This window comes from Ceratotherium simum, chromosome 15 (genome assembly GCF_057802395.1).
Source record: "Ceratotherium simum simum isolate JZ-2026a chromosome 15, ASM5780239v1, whole genome shotgun sequence".
In the NCBI taxonomy this organism is placed as follows: domain Eukaryota; kingdom Metazoa; phylum Chordata; class Mammalia; order Perissodactyla; family Rhinocerotidae; genus Ceratotherium; species Ceratotherium simum.
Window position 1 is genome coordinate 39,546,253 of NC_141914.1, and position 22,965 is coordinate 39,569,217.

Consider the following 22,965-nt stretch of genomic DNA (forward strand, 5'->3'; position numbering starts at 1 on the left):
CTCCCTCACAGTGCTGAGCATTTAGCTTCACGTCCCCCCGCTCCCAGCACTCACTAAATGCCAATAAATACTTTCTAGGGGACAAGTATCTGCAAGAGGTTGTGTATGTGGTCTCTGGCCTTGAGACCAACTAGAGTCTAATTGGAAAGAAAGGATACTTATGGTTGAAAAGACGGCCACAGGTCATCCCGGGTCCTACTCTGAAGAATTCCCCTGCCTGCTTGCACTGGGAGGTGGAGTAGCATCCACACAGGCACGTGTCCTGGCTGATGGTAACGTACATGCTCCTGCCCTTCATTAGCACTGTACAGGGCATGTGCCACTAGAGGATTGGCTTTGAGCATGGAGATGTTGAATCCCATTGCGAGTGTGGTCTTGAGAAAGATCATGCAAGATGACCTGGAGGATATGCAGCTCATCTGTTTCATCTGGATTCAGAAGACTCAGCAGTTGCCTCCAGTGACCTCCAGTGATGACAGGCTTACTGGAAAAGCTGACCAGAGAGCCTTGGGAAAGTAGGACAGTGACAGAGCTGTGCTCACAGAGGTGGGAACTGGAAAATTCCAGGATCTGTAGCAGCTCTGGGGCCTTGGTCTGGGAGGGAGGTGGGGCTCTAACCTATGTACTCTGCCTATATGTGCCAGTACGTCTACATACCTGCTGTCCCCTCCTCACACCACCCACAGAGTGGTTCTTTCCCTCCATCGTTGTCTTTTCCTCTTCCTCATAGTTTCTGGTGATTCACCTTCTTAATTGCTGCCCAAGGTTGCCTCTTCAGCAGGGCCATGGACAGGACTGTTTCCTCTGCAGCCTGTGGCCTTGGCGGACACCTTGGCTAACATCACCCAGCCCTCTGCAGGTCGTCAGAGAGTGTACACCTGGACTTGTTCCCTACTCCCCCATTGTTCTGACCTCTTTTAGAATTGCTTTTACAGCTGTGCCTGTGAAGTGATGCCTCCACATTCTCCAAACGTGTTCTTAGAAACAGCTTTGGCTGAAATCCAGTCATCTATCTATTGTGGGATGTGCTCGAGGATGTGCTCAGGTTTTGACTCAGGGACCCTTTATGAGGAGCCATGGGAGAAATTTCTCTCACATCTTATTAACAGGAATTGCTTTGCTTTTCCTGAGCAACTGGTTTGGGTAGGTCTTTGGACAAATGAGTCATATATCTCACCATGCTTCCCTCTGTACTGCTTCCTAGAAGCCTGTAGCATGTTTACATGGCTTTATTGTATGGATTTCGTGTACAACCTCTTCATCTGACTTTTTTTTAATCTCTATTTTTTTCTTCACCCTAATTTCCTCAGTTGTTTTCTGTCTGCCTATAATGTATATGGTTTTATAAGATGTATCAAATTTTTGAAATGAGGTGGAGTATAAATACATTTCAAAATAGAAACTACCAATTACAATTGTTCATGTGGCAAAATTAAGCACCTATTTTTGCCTGTTGCCTTGACTAAAACATGTTTCCTGGACTATTTGTGTCTATATAGCACAAATTGAATGGGTTTAAGGGAGAAAGCAATCACTGGGGGCTGGAGTGGTTACATTTGAGTAGCTCCTGGAAAGATGTGGATAAAGTGAAAAACTTCTCAAGGGTCCTAATGGACCCTTCACCCATCTGTCTTGGAGCCTGGTCAAGCTGAGCCTGTGTAACCTAGACCAGGAACGTCATGCTGTGAGGAGAGAAGGCCTTATGACTGGGGGTCTTTATTCCTCAATATGGGTTTCACTTACTACAGTTTACATATGTAAATTTTACAAAGCAAAAAGAGAAAAATAGCACAGAAAATATGCCACGAGCGCCATAGAAATGACTAGTTTTGGGCCGGCCCCGTGGCTTAGCGGTTAAGTGCGTGCGCTCCGCTGCTGGCGGCCTGGGTTCACATCCCGGGCGCGCACCAATGCACAGCTTCTCCGACCATGCTGAGGCCGCGCCCCACATACAGCAACTAGAAAGATGTGCAGCTATGACCTACAATTATCTACTGGGGCTTTGGGGGAAAGAATAAATAAAAAAAAAAAAAAAAAAAGAAATGACTAGTTTATTGCTCTCAAAGTTTTTATTTTAGAATTTCAGAAGTACGGTCAATTATTTTCAAAAAGATATTCGTGTTTTGCTCAACATAAACAATAAATTATAACAATGCCCAATCAATGATAAATAATGTACATATTTCTAGTATTAACTTGAAGAAATCATAGGGATTTATCTCAGCTAGATATAACTTAGGGAAATTTCTCTGTCCTGGTCCTGTTCAAATAATTTTCTCCTTTTGGTGTTTTGATTCAGGGAAGTAAATTCTTGATTATCTGCTTTAAGTGTTCTAATTTTTGAAAGATACCAGATAAAATACAATATTCCTAGACAACCAAACAGATGAGAAAAGTGGGCTGGCTGGTGGAGGGAGAGGCATCATAGGATGTGCCCTGGAGCCAGACAGACTTTTAAAAAATTTTGTCATTTGGGATTATCTTTGCACTGTCCACTCACTCGGAAAACGGCAGAGTTGAAGGTAATAACCATTTCCATTACAATGCCATGAAGATTAGGTTGTACTAGTCTTTCTCCTTTCAGAACAAATCTCGTGTTCTCATCTACCTGAAGCAGATGTCGGGATGCGGACGGAACACGTGGATTATCATAGGTCCATAATGCAACAAAGATTCTCTCTCTCCTGAACATAATTAAAATGTTGATTTCTTGCCCTTTTTAAGTAGACTGTCATGGATCAAAAACAGAGAAGAGGAAATGGAATTCTGCTAGCTAACATTAATTACAAGACAAAAATATCAGAGTACCAATATCTTTAGTTCAGGCATTTCCAACATGCTTTATGTTTATTACCTTACACAACTGAACTCTTTCCTCACAGAACCAAATGGTGCCGGGCTCAGTGAAGCTCACAAAATTATAATTTTGATTTAGTGACAGATTAGCACTTAAAAGTGAGTGGCACTTTTAAGATGGAAAAATTCAAATAAGCATGCTTTATCATTTGAGAACAGACCCCTCAGAGTTCTTTCCTTGTCAAGTAATTTAACAGCTTGTTTTTGTGTGTCTGTGTTTCCAAAAGGATGACATTGGAAAACTGGGCAAGTTGTTGATGAATGACTCCTTCAACGTCTGGACAGCTCACAAGGATGGTTATAAGATGAAGGATTTTATTCGATTTAAGCCCAGCCGGAGGCAAATCTATCTATTTGAAAGGGGAATAGTGTTCTGTAAGATACGAATGGAGCCCAGTGACCAGGGCCTGTCTCCTCATTACAGCTTTAAAAAGTCTATGAAGGTAAAGGGGTCCTATTGCACATGAGAGTCAGCACACCCCTGTGGAGAGAGATATTGTCATCCTTATTTTACAGAGAAGGAAACTGAAGCTTAGAGAGGTGGGTTAACTTGCCAAATGCCACACAGCAGAGCTAGAATCCATACCCAGGCCTGTCTGACTCCAGAATCAGGGCTTGTAATCAGTTACCAGATAGGACTAGGGCTGGCACAGAGGTGCCTTTGTGCCGGGTAGAGAAAAGGGACCATATGGCAGCCTGTCTGGACAAACTAATTAGAAAAAGTACTCTCTTTCCTCCAGCCAGAATAGTGAAAGACTTGGTGATTAGAGCATGGAGCATGGGCCAGATTTCATCTTTGACTTGCCCTCCTCAACCATGCATCTTTGCATACAAGTGTAGGCAGCATCCTGACCCAGGGGGTCTGGGAACCCCTGACCACACCAAGCATTGTCTCTCGCCTGTGTAGGAAATATTTCATAGCTAGAGGTGAGACACACACACACACTTGTACTCTTGTGATTAAAGTTAATTTATTCATAGTAACTTTTGTTATTTATGTTTCTTAATGGATACTAATTTAGTTACTGTTGTGTAAAGATTTGTGAAGTACTTAGATGTTAAAGGAGAGATGATCTCTTCCCCTAAAGGTTGAGGGCTACAGCTCTGCATATGGAAAGATATGGTGTGTGTAGTCCTCTGAAATAGACAAGACAGATGACCCTGTGCCAGATTGTGTTTTACGCTGCTTTTGGGGCTGTTAACAGAGGACAGCAAAACACTTAGAAGGAAGATGGAAGAAGAGAGCTATCAAGGGTAGAAAGGATGAGAGTGGCAGACAGGGACAAGTTTAAAATCAGAAAATGATGGTATAGAGCATTTCTCTTCTTTCTTTACGATAGTTGCTGACACTTTCAATTCGCCAGCTTGGAAGGGGGAGCAACAGAAAGTTTGAAATTGCCAACCGAAATGGACTTGAGAAATACGTGCTGCAGGTAAAGCTGAGGCCTTCCGCACAGGTGTCCTCTACCCTTTCCCTGGTGCGTTCCCACAACTTGACAACTGTTTTCTACCTCGTCGTTCTAAAGGCCACCCAGAGAATAAAAGCCCTGTGCAATTAATCCAGGTGGTCTGATACTCATAGTATTTTCTTATTTGTAATTGTAGGCAGCTTCAAAAGAAATCAGAGATTGTTGGTTTTCAAAAATAAGTAAATTGTTGATGGAACAACAAAACAATACTAAAGGTAGGTTTACCCGTGCTGACTTTAGTCTGGAGAATTATACTGTTTCCAACTTTGTGGTGGGTGTGCAGATTGGGTATATTGTTAAAGAAAATGGTTTGCCGGGAAAATAACTGTGGCCACATTTTCATAGGCCTTGGAAGCATCTGTGCTTGCTTTAGATTGTGTGGGATTTTTTGTGGTTGTGTGTGGGTGTGTCCCTTTTAGTTGTGTTCCTCCCACATACCGAATTGCCAAGATCAACTTTCTCAATCCAAAATCCTAGAGCCACCCAAGAAAATGTTACTGGAGATTTAAATAGCCAATACTACTTTCAGAATCTATACTGCTTTTGTTTCAGTTGAGATATAATTAATATACCATAAAATTTATTCTCTTAAAGTGTAGAGTTCAGTGGGTTTTAGTCTATTCACAAGGTTGTACAATCATTACCACTAACTAATTCCATAACATTTTCATCACCCTCTCCAAAAAACCCTGTACCCATTAGCAATCATTCCCCATCTTCTGTCTCCCCCTGGCCCCTGGCAACCAGTAATCTACTTTCTGTCTCTCTGGATTTTTTTTTCCCCTTAGGAAAGATTTGCCCTGAGCTAACATCTGTTGCCAATCTTCCTCTCTTTCTTTGTTTTTCCTCCCCAAAGCCCCAGTATGTAGTTGTATATTCTAGTTGTAGGTCCTCCTAGTACTTCTATGTGAGCCGTCACCACAGCATGGCTACTGATAGACGAGTGGTATGGTTTCGCACCCGGGAACTGAAGCCAGGCCACTGAAGTGGAGCACGCTGAACTTTAACCACTAGGCCGTCAGGGCTGGCTCATCTATGGACTTTCTTATTCTGGACATTTTATATAAATGGAATCATATAAAATGTGGCACTTGCTGTCTAATTTCTATCACTCAGCATAATTTTTTCAGTGTTCATCCATGTTATAGCATATATGAGTACTTCATTCCTTTTCATGGCTGAATAATAATGCATTGTATAGATATAGCATATTTGTTTATCCATTCATCAGTTGATGGATATTTGGCTTATTTCCACTTTTTGGATATTGTGAATAATACTGCTATGGAAACTTGTGCACAAGTTTTTGTGTGAACCTATATTTCCAATTCTCTGAGATATATATATATATAAATTGCTGAGCCATATGGTAACTCTGTGTTAACTTTCTGAGGAATTTACAAATGGTTTTCCAAAGTAGTAGCACCATTTCTCATTCCCCCCAGCAATGTATGAGGGTTCTATTTTCTCCCCTTCCTCACCAATATTTGTTAATATCCTTTTTTTATTATAGCCATCCTAGTGGGTGTGAAGTGGTAGCTTATTGTGGTTTTGATTTGCATTTCTTTAATGCTAATGATGTTGAGCATCTTTTCATGTGCTTATTGGTCATTTGTACATTTTCTTTGAAGAGCTGTCTATTCAACTTCTTTGCCCATTTTTCATTAGGTTATTTGTCTCTTCATGGTTGAGTTGTAAAAATTATTTATATATTCTGGATACTAGACTCTTATCAGATATATGATTTGTAAATATTTTTCCCATTCTGTGGGTTGTCTTTTCACTTTCTTGATGATATCTTTTGAAGCACAAAAGTTTTTAATTTAGATGAAGTCTAATTTATCTACTTTTTCTTTGGTTGCTTATGCTGTGGTGTCATATCGAAGAAACCATTTCCTAGTCCAAGGTTATAAAGATTTACACCTATGCTTTCTTCTTAGAATTTAGTTTTAACTCTTACATTTAGGTCTTTGATCTATTTTGAGTTAATTTTGTATATGGAGTGAATTAGGTGTTTAAATTCACTCTTTCGTATGTGGATGTCTTGTTGTCCATGAGCCGTTTGTTGAAAAGACTGTTCTTTCCCCCACTGAATGATCTTGGCACTTGGTAAGGACTCAAGTGCCGTAACAATGTTTGTGTTCCCCCAAAATTCATGTGTTGAAACTTTACCGCTCACTGTATTGATATTAGGAAGTGAAGCCTTTGGGAAGTAATTAGGAATAGATGAGGTCATGAGGGTGCAGCCCTCATGAAGGGAATTAGTGACTTTATAAGTGCCACAAGAGAGGTTGCTTTCTCTTTCTGCTCTCTGCTATGTGAGGATACAATGAGAAGTCAGCAATCTGAACCCAGAAGAGGGCCCTTATCAGAACTCGACCATGCTGGCACCCTGATCTCAGACTTCCAGCCTCCAGAACTGTGAGGAATAAATTTCTGTTATTTATAAGCCACCCAGTCTGTGGTACTTTGTTACAGCAGCCCAAACTGACTAAGACAGCACCCTTGTTGACAATCAATTGGCAATAGATATAGAATTCTTGGTTGACAGTCTTTTTCTTTAAGCACTTTGAATATGTCATCCCACTATTTTGTGGCCTCCATAATTTCTGATAAGAAATCAGCTATTAATCTTATTGAAGATTCCTTGCATGTGACAAGTTACTTTTCTCTCACTGCTTCCCAGATTCTTTCTTTGTTTTTGACAGTTTGATTATGATATGTCTAGGTGTGAAACTCTTTGAATGTATATTTGTTAGAGTTTGTAGATCATCTTGAAGGTATAGATTAGTGTTTTTCATAAAATTTAGGAAGTCTTTTGTCATTATTTCTTTGGTCATTATTTCGTTAAGTATTCTTTCAGCACCTTTGTTTCTCTCTTCACCTTCTGGGACTCCCATTATGTGTATGTTGGTATGCTTGATGGTGTCCTACAGGTCTTTAAGGCTCTGTTCATTTTTTTTCCATTCTTTTTCTTTCTCTTCTTCAAACTAGGTAGTTTCAATTGACCTATATCTAAGTTCTCTGGTTTCTTTCTTCTGCCTGCTCTAATATGCTATTGAGCCACTCTAGTGAATTTTTCATTTCATTTATTATACTTTTCAACCCAGAATTTCTATTTGGCCCTTTTAAATATAATTTCTCTCTCTTTATTATATTCTGTATTTGATGAGTTTGTTCTCATACTCTCCTTTAGTTCTTTATATACGATCCTTTAACTCTGAACATTTTTTAAATAGCTGATTTAAAGTCTTGGTCTAGGAAGTCCAATATCTTGGCTTCCTCAGGGACGATTTCTATTGACTGCTTTCTTTTTTTTATGCATATGGGCCATACTTTCTTGGTTTTTTTTTTTTTTGCATGTCTCATAATTTTCCATCGAAAATGGGACATTTTAAATAACATAATGTGGCAACTCTGAAAATCAGATTCTCCTCTATATCCAGTGTTTGTTGTTGTTAGTGTTTGTTGTTTTTGTTGTTGTTTGTTTGTTTAGTTACTTTTCTGAACTAATTCTGTAAAATCTGTATTCATTGTCATGTGTGGCCACTGAAGTCTCTGCTTAGTTAATGACTAGGCAGAGATTTCCTTAAACACCTGAAAGAAATAAATATTCTAGTCTTTGCGAATGGGCTCTGTATGGATATTGGGGCACATCTTCAACACTCAGCCAGGCAGGTGACAATTTCACCTTAGGCTTCACTTCCTGTTGGTGCAGAGTCTCAAGATCAGCCAGAGGTGAGAGCGTTAAGGCCTTATCAGATCTTTCCTCAGCCTGCACACAGCCCTAGGCATGTGTGCATAGCCTTCTGGACTCCCAGGAATACTTTGGAGCTTTTCAAAGCCACTATGGGCATCTCATTCCCAAGCTTTTTCTTTTAAACTTTGATTAGCCTATTTTTGGCCTATTTATTATCCAATGCCTCATGCAGCTAAGAAGTTAAACCATTGCCTCTAGTCATTTTCTACAAATGTCCCTGGAAAAAAAGCTTTTCACACTGGGCAAGCTCTGAATCAGGTCTAATAAAGACAGCCTCGCAAGTGGGATATTCCAAAGAACCCCCAGAGAAGTCAAATAATGACAATTCTCTGGGAATGAGACTGGAAGGAACTCCAACCCTGTTCTGCCCCCTCCTATGGCTTCCAGATTGCTGCTTTTCACCATGATCACAGGCTGTTGGTTTCTAAGGCTACCACCAAGAAGGAGGGGGAGGATAGGAATAGGGCAACTAAAACACCACAAAGCTCACTTTTCATACTGATATTCAGCCATTTTTCTTGAATAAATGCTGTCCTGATTGCTGTAAGCCTTTGTTTAATTTCCGGTGTTCTGAAAATATTGTTTCTGACTATTTTTGCCAGTTTTTCTTTCATGCTTTCATGGAGGAGAGAATTTTTGGAGGGATTTTTTTCTGCACCATTTTCACAGATGTCACTCGCTGTACTCTTTTATTTTCTTTTTTTTTTTTAATAATATTTATTTATTTATTTATTTGTTTGTTTATTTATTTATTTTTCCCCAAAGCCCCAATAGATAGTTGTATGTCATAGTTGCACATCCTTCTAGTTGCTGTATGTGGGACACGGCCTCAGCATGGCCAGAGAAGCGGTGCATCGGTGCGCGCCTGGGATGCTAACCTGGGCCGCCAGCAGCGGAGTGTGCGCACTTAACCGCTAAGCCACGGGGTTGGCCCTGTACTCTTTTCAATAATTAAAAATCATCTTTGAGTAAGCTTTACCCTTTCGCATTTATTTTTTCAAAGATCCTCATAACAGCAGAGATATTTGGTAGGAAAATGCACAATAAGCTTCCCTAGAGCAGTGTTTCACAAAAGGTTCACAAAAGGTGGTTTAGGGACAACCTGCATTATAATTACTTGAAGGGCTTGTTAGAAATGCCAATTTCTGGGTCCTATGATAGAACTATGGAATTAGGAAAGCTAAGGTTAATGCCTGGGAATATGCATTTTAGCTTATTAAGGTTTCTAGACAGAGGCCTTAAATTACTATTTTTAAAATATCTTTATTGAGGTATAATTGTCATAATAAACTGTACATATTTAAAGTGTACAATTTTATAAGTTTTGACATATGTACATACCTATGTAAGCATCACCACAATCAAGATAATGAACACATCTGTCACCCCCAAAAGGTTCCTCATGACCCTTTTTATTACCTCTCTCTTGCCTTTCCCTCTCCCTCTACTGCTCCCCAGGTGATCACTGATCTTTCTGTTACTTTAGATTAGTTTGAATTTTCTAGAACTCCATAAAGAGAATCATATAGCATGTAATTTTTTTGGTCTGGTTTCTGTCACTCAGCATAATTATTTTGAGATTCATTCATGTTACTTTATGTAGCAATAGTATATTCCTTTTAATTGCTGTGTAGTATTCCATTGTCTAGATATACCCAAATTTCTTTATCCATTTACCTGTTTAAAATATTTCAGTTTTATTCCACTCCTTTGGGCTATTTTGAATAATGCTGCTATGAATGAGTACAAGTCTTCTTGTGGACATATGTTTTCATTTCTCTTGGGTAAATACCTAAGCGTGTAATGATTAGGCCGTATGGCAGGTGCATGTTTAACTTTCTAAGAAATTACTAAACTATTCTCCGAGGTGGTTATATCATCTTATATTCCCACAGCAGTATATGAGAGTTCCACTTGCTCTGCATCCTCACCAATGCTTAGTTTTGTCAGTCTTTTTAATTTTAAGCTTTCTAATGGGTGTGTAGTAGTATGTCATTGTGGTTTTAATTTGCTTTTCCCTAATGACTAATAGCTGAGCATCTTTTTGTGTGCTTCTTTGCCATCCATATATCTTCTTTGGTGAAGTGTCCATTCAAATCTTTTACTCATTGTTTTCTTATTATTTAGTTTTGAGAATGTTTTTATATATCCTAGATATAAGTCCTTTATTAGATATCTGCTTTGCAAATATTTTCTTTCATTGTGTGGCTTATCTTTTCATTCTCTTAAGAGTAACTTTTAAAGAACAGAAAATTTTAATTTTGATGAAATCTAATTTTTAGAAATTTATGGATCATACTTTTGGTGTTGTGCCTAAGAAGTCTTTGTCTAAAAGTCACAAAGATTTTCTCCTATATTCCCTTCTGGAAGTTTTATAGTTTAAGTTTTACATTTAGGTCTCTGATCCACTGCGAGTTTTTGTTTGGGGGGGGGGGTTGGTATATGGTGTGTTGTATGGATCAAAGTTCATATTTTGTTTATTGATGTCCAGTTATTCCATTACCATTTCTCCAATTGACTATTTATATATAAATAAGTGCATCTATTTCTGGATGCTCTATTCTGTTCTATTGATCTATTTGTCTATCTTGACATCAATGCCTTACTATCTTGATTACTGTGGCTTATAGTAAGTCTTAAAATAACAGCATTGGAGGAATACTACTCAGTCATAAAAAAAGACAAAATCGTCCCATTTGCAACAATATGGATGGAACTTGAGGGTATTGTGTTAAGTGAGATAAGACAGACAGAGAAAGATAAACACCATATGATTTCACTCATATGTGGCAGATAAACAAATACTTGAACAAAGAGAACAGATTAGTGGTTACCAGAGGGGACGGGGGTTGGTGGCTAGGCATAAGGGGTAAAGGGGCACATATATATGGTGACTGACAAATAGTAATGTACAACGGAAATTTCACGTTATAAACTATTATGACACCAATAAAAAGAAAATAAGATCATCTGAGTCCTCCAATTTTCTTCTTCCTTTTTAAAGTTGTTTTAGCTATTCTATATCCTTTACATTTCTTAGAATCACCTTGTTTCTACCAAAAAGCTTGCCAAGATTTTGATTAGGATTGTGTAAAATCTATAGATCAATTTAGTAAGAACTGATGTCTTAACAATATTGAGGTTAATCTACAATTTTAACTGAATCACCCTTCCCTGCCCCGCCCCACAGAAAAAAACACACGTTTGTTATGAGGACATGATATTTATTTAGTTATTATTTAGTTAACAATTCAGAAACACATTTCTTAAGTCCTCGTCAAGTCCTAGCACTGTGCTTCCTAGGTTGTGACAGGAATGTAAAATCTAGATAAGAAGCAGAACCGGACCTAGCATGTAGTTTAGATAAAAAGAAAAACCTTACTGAACTGAAAGACAGGCCCAGAGGGTCATCCTAGCCCCTTCTGTTCACCGACAGGCAATCAGAGGGTCAATTTCACACAACTTTTTGGCAGCAGAACAGAGGGGCCTGAGCCTGAATCACCAAGCAGGGTCTGATGAGATGTCACCGTGAGTGAAGACAACAGCGAGGGGTCTAGGAATTCAAAGGGGCCTCAGCGCGCTGTGTGAGGGAGCAGGCGCAGGGCCCTTGGGCTGCTCCCTGAGACGAGATGAGGCTGCAGGGGCAGAGTGCAGACTCAGGGGCATCAGGCACCAGGGGAGGGAGGTTTTGAAGACTCTAAAATCAGGAATATCAGGACCTTATATCTGTCTAGCACTTTACAAAGCTCTGGCACATACGACATTATCACCCCAGTTCATTCCTACAGCGCCTCTACCCTGGGATTGCTGGGCACGATATAACTCTGTGCACTCTGGGTGAGGCACACAGGGACCCCAGCGACATGGGCCTCTAAGGTGACAGGAAGGACATGGGAGCCACTGAGGGATGTGGAGACAGGGCCTCTGGTGACAGCTGGGCAGAAGGGGCCTTGTGCCCAGAGGAGTTACAGACTCAGAGAGGCCTTGAGCAGGAAAGAGTAGAGTGTAACCCAGTGGGTGGGACATGGCAGCACAACGAGTCAAGGAGGGAAGCAGGCACTGTGGTTTGGGACAGCCTCTTCATTTGTGGCCTGACCACCTGTGACCTGAGGCCTAGGGAGACTGGGGGAAAGATCAGTCCCCCGGGGAAGCCTCTGGCAGCAGAAAGCATTGTAGGGGCAGCACAGTGCAGTGCGTGGGATACAAGGCTAAGCCCCAGTCCTGGCAGAGAGCCAGAGTACGAGGCCAGAAATCAGGGCCGCAGGCCCATCCTAGCAACTCAGCAACTCGTGCCGGTCACATGGGTAATGAAAGGAGGACCCAGGAACCTTTGAAAATCACCGAGTTGCCTCTAAGGGAGCATGATCAGTGATGATTCGGAGCCTCACTTGAGAGGTTCATGGGTAGAGTGGAAGGAAATGAGATTGAGAGAGGAGGTAGGCCTCAAATATCAGGCTGAGGATGTGGCCTGTGTGCTGGTACAGACGGAGGGAGGTGAGACCTGGTGGTGTGCTCACAGCTGGGACAACACCTGGACAAAGAATGTGATTCTTATCACTGTCCCTGAAACAACTGATCTTTCCCTCACCAAGTCATGTAATTTAGGCTCAGGTGAAAAAAATGAGCACTTAATGGGCACATTGTTTATTCCTTAGTTCAGCATTAACGGAGCTAACTGTGGAAACTTGGACAGACCAGAATCAAGCACTCAGGGAACACAGCAAGCGGGGAGAGGATGCCAGGGCCCCATGAGCCGGGACTGCAGAAACGGTGTCTGAATTACTAGGCAAACAAGACTAAGATCCACACACTTTCATATATTTTGATAGAATTCCCTCTATGTGTGTATAAAATCAATATGTAAAATCCATTCAAACTGGCTTACATTTGAGAGTGCTGGTTCTTTTTTTTTTTAATTTCAGGCAAAGAGAATCTACAGTTTGAAGCAAGCACTAGGTGTATACTAATTTTTGTGTGTGTCAAATAGTGTAGATAGTCCATATTAATTCTACATGCTTGCTTTTATTGATTTTTTTTTAACACTGAGCTTATTACAAGGGATTTCCAATTAAAAATATATATATTAGTTCCCTGAGGCCACTGCCAGCCTAGGGTCTTTTTCCTAATGCTTGCTTGCTGTGTCACCAGTTGAGGTCATACCTGCCATTTTGAAACCTCCCTTAATTGCCCTTGCTTCTGGCTCTTTTCTTGAGCTTTCATGCGAGAACCTCCAATTCATGTGAGAAGCTATTTCTACCAGGCTGCCTGCCTCCTACTTTGCAGAGTAGGCAAATGTACCCTCTGATGTTAACCCGTTCAGCTTCCCTCACTCCACTTGGAGCTCTCCTGACCAACATTCTTCTCTCTCCATCCCTCCTTGTCTGGGAGGAAGATGCACCCACACTTCTTTGAGGGTTAAGTTCTCAGTGGTGCTCTTTACCCCATCTGTTCCAGGCCACTTAGAAACTGTCTCTGCCTGTAATGCCTCTCCCTGTCCAAGGCACTCAGGAGGTACCTAATAAATGCTTGTTGAATGAATTTCTAGACTGTGATCCAGTTCAGGTACAGAAGGCTGCTTAGTTTTTCAAGACATATTTGGCCTGATCCTAATGGAGATACCCTGGGCCTTAAAACCAAGAGATGATAAAGGTGGGAAGGAGTGAGGGCTCTGGTAGACAGCTGAGTCCCTCTCCCTTCTCTCTACACCCACACTCTTATGGAGTATCCTGTTGCAGCATTTAACATGCTATATTATAATTTTATGATGCGTTTAAGTTTTTCTTCCCACTAGACCATGAATTCCTCTAGGGCATGGAGGTTGTCTTATTAGTTTTAGCTTCCCTTGGGCCTCATATTATTACAGAAGAGCCTGGGGCTGGTATAGGTGCTCAGTAAATGTTTAGTGAGTAAACAAATAAAAGAACTCATTGAATAATCACAGTAGGCTAGCAAACTACTCTGCAAGTGGAGTCAGGGGGTGACGAGGTTTAGCTCAGGGCACTTGTTACTCATCTCGGACCTCCAGTGCCCAGCAAGTGGTTATTTGTTGAGCTAATCTAACCCAAAAGAGTTACTATAATAGTTGGCATTTCAGGACAGGGGAGAGGGAAGGAGGGAGCTATAGTGAGCCAAGGAAACAGCTTTTAAGAGGATGAAAGGGGATTCCTCCTCCTCACCCCTCCGACTTTAAGACTTGCAGCCAGTTAGATGTTAACTGTATAATCCAGCAAGTGGTATCCCTTGAACATTCCCTTATTGAATGTCATGCACAGAGCTGGGGCAGGTCTTAGACTAACGTGAAGGAGGAGGATAAAGCAGGTCCTTGAGACTTTAGACCAGGAGAACCTGGGGTGAGCCAGCACCACTCCAACTGCTGTAGGGAGGAATGCATGTGCCATTCTTTCTGATGGTTGAATGTTCATACATATTTCTCTAAAGCAAAGGCAATGGAGTGGAATTTGTACCCTGGATTGAAAATATGGAAAGAGCTACCAGTAGTAAGGAAGACCTAGTCCCCAGCACATGAGGGATTAAAGATAGGATCCAATGGGAGAGGGGGGCATGGAAACAGTGGGTGAGACCAGCTGCTTAGAAGCTGAGAAAGGCATCGCCTGAGTCTGAGCCCTTCCTTAATTATGTGAGCTAGAAGAAAAAGGCATAAAATTGATTTCCTGTTACTCATTTGTGTAGATCTAATTAGGCCAGAATTAAAAGGAAGGGCAAATGTTTCACCTTGAGAAGTGATTCCGTCTTTGGGAAAGCTGTCCTCTTAAGGAAATGTTTGTAGGGATAAGAGCATTGCCAGAATATCTCTACTTGGGAATAAAGACATCGGATAGTGGCACTTTGTTTCTTGCTCTATCCAGGATTCATGGATTTCACCTCCTCTCCAAGCTTTCCACAGAAAGGGTTAGGAACCCTTCTTCCAGGTGCTTCCCCACAAGACTTCAGCTCTGACTTCTTTGTGTGTCAGTTTTCTGGTAGGCAGAATTGGGTGTGGGATCAAAAAGAAAAACAAGTGTGGAAGCATTTTTATATTTTGTATTTTAATGACATCATAGATTATGTGTTTATCGGGCTTTGAATGTGCTGTTTTTGTTATCATCTTTTCTTTCCTTGCCTATTTAAATTAAAGATAGTCATTTCCAAAAGGCCTTCTACTTTATGCTTTTTCCACTACCCATAATCAAAGTCTTGGGAATTTAATATTTGAGATTTTGGTTTAGACTATCATGATTTAATTTGATGGGACATGAAGTATGTATTCAGGCATATAATTTATTTAGAAAAGGCCTCCAGAAGGAGTTTTAGTTCAAAATACACTTATTGAGCACCTATAAAGTACAAAAAGTCATTGAAGAAACGTACACAGACCCTCCCTACTCCAGGGCAAGGCTAACTGATGTGTGTTTGTTTTTCTGACTTCTAGACCCTTGGATGCTAATGAGTATGAAATGGCAAATTAACAGGAAGATGGTCACATAATTAGGAAATTGGATATTCAGTCTTGGTCAACAAATATTAATGGCAACGCCATTAATAAGGCAGTGATTCTCAATTAGAGTGTATATGTATGTTATAAAATTTTTTTATAAAATTTGTATGTTATAAAATATGTATGTTATAAAATTTAGAAAATAAAAAATGACTTATTTTCTTCTTAGTACAGATCAGAAAAAGTGAGGCTTGAGAAAAATCTTGGCTGGTGAGAGTTCATAGAATATAGTCCCTAAATTTTCTTTGCATAATAAGCCTGTCCCTCTATGGGAATACTACAGCACAATCTCTGGGAGGGATGAAACTTTTATGTTTTGTTTTCTGTGGAGACTTGATATGGGCTTGTGAAAAACTTTTTTGAGAAAAGATAGGGCCGGCCCCGTGGCTTCGTGGTTGGGTGTGCGCGCTCCGCTGCTGGCGGCCCGGGGTTCGGATCCCGGGCGTGCACCGGACCCACCGCTTCTCCGGCCATGCTGAGGCCACGTCCCACATACAGCAACTAGAGGATGTGCAACTATGACCTACAGCTATCTACTGGGGCTTTGAGGGGAAAAATAAATAAATAAAATCTTTAAAAAAAAAAAAAAAGAAAAGATAAAATCAGGGGCCGGCCCTGTGGCTTAGCGGTTAAGTGCGCCTGCTCCGCTGCTGGCGGCCCGGGTTCGGATCCCGGGCGCGCACCGACGCACCGCTTCTCCGGCCATGCTGAGGCCGCGTCCCACATACAGCAACTAGAAGGATGTGCAGCTATGACATACAACTGTCTACTGGGGCTTTGGGGAAAAAAAATAAATAAATAAAATCTTTAAAAGAAAAAAAAAAAGAAAAGATAAAATCAGATTTTCATCTCCTAAATAATTGGCTTTATTCCCTAATACTGTCTCTGATCAAATCATATCTGCTTCCCTTTCTATTTTGAAAAACTCAGAATGAAGGAAGACCCCTGGTATTGGACCCTTCTTTCAGCTGGGATCCTACAGACGAGTAAAATGTGTCTTGAGAATTCCAAGGTTATTGGCAACAGATGACTCTTCAGATTATCAAGGACTATTAGAAAATTCAGCCTATCAATCTTATCTAGTCATAGAGTATATTTTGTTCTTGAGGTACTTAACTCCTTTTTTCATGTGCCAAGAATCCCTCAAAGAGACTTTTAAAAGACCCTTTGCTTGAGGACAGAAGGGGCAACATTGGCACAATCTACAAATTTGCAGATATGAGCCAATTGATGGAGTTATAACTCCTGCGTCACCCAAAATATAAGGACGTCGATTGTCCAGGTGCCTTTCTTTTTTTCCTTCTGTCTCTGTCCTGCTAATTCAAGATTATCAGACCCAAAGGAGTGAGATGAGCATGCACACACATGCATGCACACACTGTTGATGCTGGGAAGGCAGGCTGGTTTCAGGAGACAGAAAGATAACAGGGGGGTGACTGTTATGTGACTGTGAGCTTTGGTGACTTTTTCACTAGTTAGGTTCACAAAAACCAATCAGCTCTCCAGAAGACTGGTTGACACCTCAAAAAAACTCAGAGTTATGTTGTGAAAATTAATAGAGTAAACTGGCAATACCAAATGCTCGTGAGGATGTGGAGCAACAGGAACTCTCATTCATTGCTGATGGGAATGCAAAATGGTACAGACAGTTTGGCAGTTTCTTACAAAGCTAAAGATAGTCTTACCATATGGTCCAGCAATCATACTCCTTGGTATTTACCCAAATGAGTTGCAAACTATGGTACATCCATACAATGGGCTACTATTCACCAATAAGAAGAAATGAGCTATCAAGCCACAAAAAGATGTGGAGGAAACTTAAATGCATATTGCTAAGTGAAAGAGCCAGTCTGAAAAGGCTGCATACTGTATGATTCCAACCATATGACATTCTGGAAAAGACAAAACTATAGAGATAGTAAAAAGATGAGTAGTTACCAGGGGTTCAGGGTCGGGGCGGGGGGTGGAGGATGAGTAGGTGGTACACAGGAGATATTTAGGCCAGTGAAACTTTTCTGTATGATGTAACAGTGCATACATGATTAGAATGTACAACGTAAAGAGAGAACCATCATGTAAACTAAGGACTTTACTTAATAAAAATGCATCAATATTGGTCCACCAATTGTAACAAATGTGCCACACTAATGCAAGATGTTAATAATAGGAAAAACTGTGGGGAGAGGGTGGAGAGGGATTATATGGGAACACTCTGTACTTTCTGCTCAATTTTTCTGTAAACCTAAAACTGCTCTAAAAATAAAATCTTCAAAAAAATTTTTTAATTAAAAAAACACCACACACACAGTTGTATAGTAGAGGCTGTTGACACCTCGTCCAGATCCTTCTTATCATGCAGGTGCACCCACAGGTGTCCAGCCGCGGTGAGGTTAGCTGCTAACAGCTCACAGTTGTGCCCTTCTGAGAACTGTCCTCAGCTGACCGGAGCCATCCCGCCTGGAAATACCTGAGAGGTTATGGCCTCCCTCAAGGGCAACTTACAGCCAGCCGATGGCTGACAATTCAGGGTACAAAACCAGCCTTTCTGCCTCAAGATGGGACACTGGGGGCGCCATCCAGGCTCCAGGGTTTCACAGGGGATCAGGCGCCATCCAGGCTCCAGAGTTTCTCAGGGGATCAGGCTGGTGCTAGACTTTGGCTGAACCCACGTCTATGCCTGGTTCTTTTCTGCCCTGTCTTCTGCCCTCAGTGCCTTACAGGTTTCATCTGAAAGCCTTTTCTCCATAACTCGCTTGCACAATCTGCTTCTGGGAGAGCTGACCACAACCGTTAGTACCAGGAGAGGCCCTAGAAAGGATGGGATTCTGGTGTTGGATCACTAGCTGGCCTAATGGCAATGAGGACCCCATCACTGGTGGTAGGTGGTGTTGAGAGTCCTGGTCCCTGGCCTGCTGTGGCAGTTCAATTGCTAAGACCTTCACCTGTGGGGACCTGGGGTCCAGATATAGGCAGACAGGGATGCACCAGCTGGTGCAATGTCCCTGTCATTTGAGAGGTTTGGGGGAAATATCAACTATCAGGACCGAGGAATTGGGAGGCTATTGCTAAGCACCACCGATGCATTGAAGGACATGAAGAAATGACAGGCTCAGATTAATCACCAATTTAAAGCACAGTCAGAAGATCAGAGGACCTCCTTGCCAATGTTCAGCCCCTCATCTCCTACAGTGAAGGGCAGTACTTGACAGAAGGATGAATTCTCAGCTTAGGCAAGTCTGCTGCCTGATCATTTGGGGCTCCTAGTGCCAGTAGATGAGCAGGCAAGTCAGACCCTGATAGGGAAGATGTGGGACCCTAAAACTTGAGATGAGGATATCTAGGTTCATGCCCTTGATCCCCCTGGACTGGCAGCAGTGATCCACTCCCCGTTGTTGGAAGATACACACCCTTCTCCTCCCCCTAAGATTACGCAGAGACTTCAGATGAAACACGCTTGCCCTTCTAAGGATGCATCCCCACTGCCTTCCCTACCCCTTCCAGAACAATAACTAGCATCAAATTATAACATGATCTGACTGGGGAAGAGGCACATAGATCTCTGGACATGAGCTCAAAACGTGAAGATCTTTTATCGTGCTTTAATGCCCACCAGAGAACATCCGTTGCAGAAGAGGTCCCAAACAACTAAGCTGACTGGATGACTTGACCAGCAGGTGTCAGCCAGCTGCTTCCTCGGCACCCGAGTGCCTGCACCATAGGCTCACAAATGGAGAAGCCCTGGCAGCAGAATGGGAGGCTATGCATGGGCCCAGCAGTGTGGGTCCCTGTCATCAAGACTGATCTAGCTACTGCCACCATTGACTGTCCACCCTGCCAGCAACGGCGGTAGATGCTCAGCCCCCTGTTCAGTACTACCCCTTGGGGAGAACAGTTGATTTCATCAGACCCCTGCAGGCTGGAAAGTACAGTGACTCATCCTGGTGGAATTGACACATGTGCCGTTCCTGCCCACGGTGCCTCAGTCAGCATCACTTTCTGAGGACTCACATGTGTCTGATCAGCCATAGAACATTGCTTTGATGGAGGGAATCACTCTATGCAAAAGAGGAACAGCCGTGGGCATATGATAATTGTTAAATTATTTCATGCACTGTCATAATGAAGAAAATAAGTTCTAGCAAACAGTCTTCTCTGGTGAGAGTGCAGGTTATTTTAGATATCTGACCCATTGATTTTAACTATTTTAAGTTTCCTTTTCTGATTATAAAAGGAATACATATGTAGATTATCAAAAATTTAGAAAATACAGAAAAGTACAAATAAAAATGCAAATCAGACATAACCAGAGATAACCACTGTAAATATTTTATCCCAGACTTTTTGTCTATAGAAATGCATGATTTTTTTTTTAAAAAATGGATTCATACTACACAAACAGTTTAGGGGGCTTTATATTTTAGTCAGTGAAAAATTCCCATGAAGTCTCGGAGGAAATGGGCAAGGCTTTAACTGAGCCCCTTTAGACACATCAGCTTGTTCTTCCCTCCCACCACCCACCTGTGGGCCTGCTGCAACCCAGAGCATCTGAGGGCAGCTGATTGCTGAGCTAGGAGGTGGTTTCCCAGGTGTGAAGTTTCTTTGACCCCAGCTCCTAGCAACTCTGAAAGTCTAAGACAACAAGCTCAGACCGCCCTAGAAGCTGCCAGGGACTTGGACAACAGAAAATGCACTAAAAAAAAAATGTGTTGTGAGAATACGTGGAATATGAGAGCAATTCATTGAATGCTTAGGAGTGATTCGCTTCCTCTTGGCCAAAGACAGGTTTGCAAAGGAAATGTACACTTCAGGTATAGACCAGCCTAGATGTCCAAGTTTACACTCTGGGCCACCAGGCAAAAGACCCTAATCCAGCCCAGTACCCATGGAAACATCCTGGGGAATCTCTCCTGTTGTGAGCTCTGGTGAGCTACTGGGATGCATCAGGCACAAAGTGACCCCACGGGTTAACTTGGAGAAGGCACAGAAGGAACCTGGTTAGCAGCAAGCACAACAGTTAAGGGCTCAGCACGGAGGGCTTACAGATCCCAGCTCAAATCCAGCTCTACTTCTGTGGATGAATGAGCCTCTTTGTGCTTAAGTTCTCGTCATCATTTGTTTCACAAAATGGAGGTAATACTGTATAATCTTACTGTGAGAATTAAATGAGATGAAGCTCTTAGGCTAGTGCCTAGATCACTGTGCACATATCATTAGCAACTAGTCACCCAGGTTTGTTCCTCCAGGGAAGGGAAGGAAAGCCAGGGGCTCAGGCGTTACTTTAAGGCAGCTCTCCACGCCAACACCCCAAGTGGAAGTGATGGACTTTAGATCATGTGATAGAGATGGTCCTTAAAAAGTTTTGCATAATTGTAAGGAATAGAGAAAAATCCAGTTCGAAAAAAAATAAAAATAGTTTTGCCCATTTGAAATCTCTGAGGTAAGAGTGGCCTCTGAACTAGCGGGATCTCCATTGTCCCTTTGTGCCACCTAGCGGACAGCAAGGGAAAAGCCATGATTTTATCTTCAAAGTCTGTGGTTTAGGGCCAGCTGGGTGGTGTGGCAGTTAAGTTCGTGTGCTCTGCTTTGGCGGCCCGGGGTTCACCGGTTCGGATCCTGGGCACGGACCTACCCACTGCTCATCAAGCCATGCTGCGGTGGCGTCGCACATAGAGTAACTAGAAGGACGTACAACTATGACATACAACTACCTACTGGGGCTTTGGAGAGAAAAAAAGAAAAAAAAAAAAACAGGAAGATTGGCAATAGATGTTAGCTCAGGGCCAACCTTCCTCCAAAAAAAAAAAAAAGTCTATGGTTTACCAAAAACATATAGTATTCTGATGAGGCTAATTTAAACTCACTAATGGGTTCACTTGTTAAGAAATTTCATTCAGTTCTTTTAAGCAAAATAGAAACTTAGAATTCTGGTACTAAGTGCTAAAACTAAATTCCCTAAACCATTTAGGATTGATGTGATGTGTGTTATAAAGATCATCCACTGAGGGAAATGAGAATATGCCCCAGTCCTTATCAGCATGAATTTTCATAGCCCACCTTTCCCATCCTTCTCATCCTTCTCCACTCCTTATGCTTCTTCTGTCATGTGGACTGGGAGTGCCCCAGAGGCTCAGGGTATGTCTTCAACACACTGCTGAACACTGGCTGGTACCAGAGTCATTCTGCTCATTTTCCTAGAATGCAATTATCACTTAAAATTTTGCTGTAATCAAATTGAATATTTGTCAAGTGTTTGGTTTGGTTTTTCCAGTGTGTGTGTGTACGTTTGCTCTGTGTTTCCTTTTAAAGCCATTTATTACCTTTATAATCTGTTTTCTCCTCCAGATGTTTATGAAGATGAAGACAGTGGCAGACAAATCTCTCCCAAACGTGAGTAATAGTAGCACACTTGGAGCCCCCGAGCTGTCCTGGACCTTCTCTATAGTATTATTGTAATTACTATTAACCATAATCATTACAGGTGTTATTTATTAAATTCCTAGGATGTACCAGACATTTTACTTTATAAACATTTTTGCTAATCCTTACACCAACACTGAAAAATAGATATTATCCCCATTTTAGAGACAAGGAAACTGATGCTCAGAGAGGTTAAGTGGCTTACCCAAGATCACACAGCTAGTGAGTGACTGGCAAAGTCAGAATTGCACTCAGGTCTGACTGATTCCAAAGCCCCTGCTCCCACCACCAGGCAATGGGCCTCTCATCTATTCACTCATGTGCCTGTGACCTGCCAGACCCCAGGCCCTCAGTGCTGCCACTTTTGTAGTTCCTAAGACATAGTACCTGAGACTCTTAATACCACAGAGCCCATGGCCAGTGAATCTAAGAAGAAGGGATTAAATATAGAAATGACAAAGGTACAGCAAAAGGCACACCCAGAGCGGATGCAGTTTGTCTCCCTTAAGGGTCTTGTTGTGAGGAGATTGTGGTGACCCCCCCCACCTCCCACAGCCCCTGTCCTCCCCTGTCTCCCAGAATAGAATAGAATAGAATAGAACAGAACAAAATAATGGAACATAATAGATGTGATCATCACACATTGTAAGGTAATACTGTTGCATAAACTTTTGCTTTAGTTTTATAAATGTATTTACGTGTGTCCCCTGTGTTGGGATGTAAAATGTGCATCTCCCTGTGGCTGCACTCTAAGGAGAAAGGAAAACCCTGCTCTAGACCAAACTGAGGACTGTGGGGCCCCAGGCGACCCCACCCTCACCTGTGGCACCAGGGCAGAGGAGGCAGCAGTGCTGGCAGTGTTACTCTCCTTCTCTTCTTTGTCAGAGGCAGTGCTGACAGTCCCCAGCAGGGAAGAGGCGTCTGGGTCTTGACAGCACTGGGGGGGATGGTTCCTCTTTCCAGCTCGG

At 41.9% G+C, this 22,965-nt stretch overlaps 1 protein-coding gene across 10 annotated transcripts in view; it reads left to right on the forward strand.

The window, feature by feature from the left end:
- The window catches only part of MCF2L2 (MCF.2 cell line derived transforming sequence-like 2), a 239,218-nt gene that overhangs the window by 212,981 nt on the left and 3,272 nt on the right, over window positions 1–22,965 (forward strand). For all 10 annotated transcript variants that reach the window (XM_087439950.1, XM_087439947.1, XM_087439955.1 and 7 more), the window contains 4 exons: window positions 3,084–3,299; window positions 4,197–4,289; window positions 4,462–4,540; window positions 21,923–21,967. In XM_087439950.1, coding sequence (XP_087296076.1) covers window positions 3,084–3,299; window positions 4,197–4,289; window positions 4,462–4,540; window positions 21,923–21,967 — 433 coding nt within the window. The remainder of the gene's footprint in view (window positions 1–3,083; window positions 3,300–4,196; window positions 4,290–4,461; window positions 4,541–21,922; window positions 21,968–22,965) is intronic.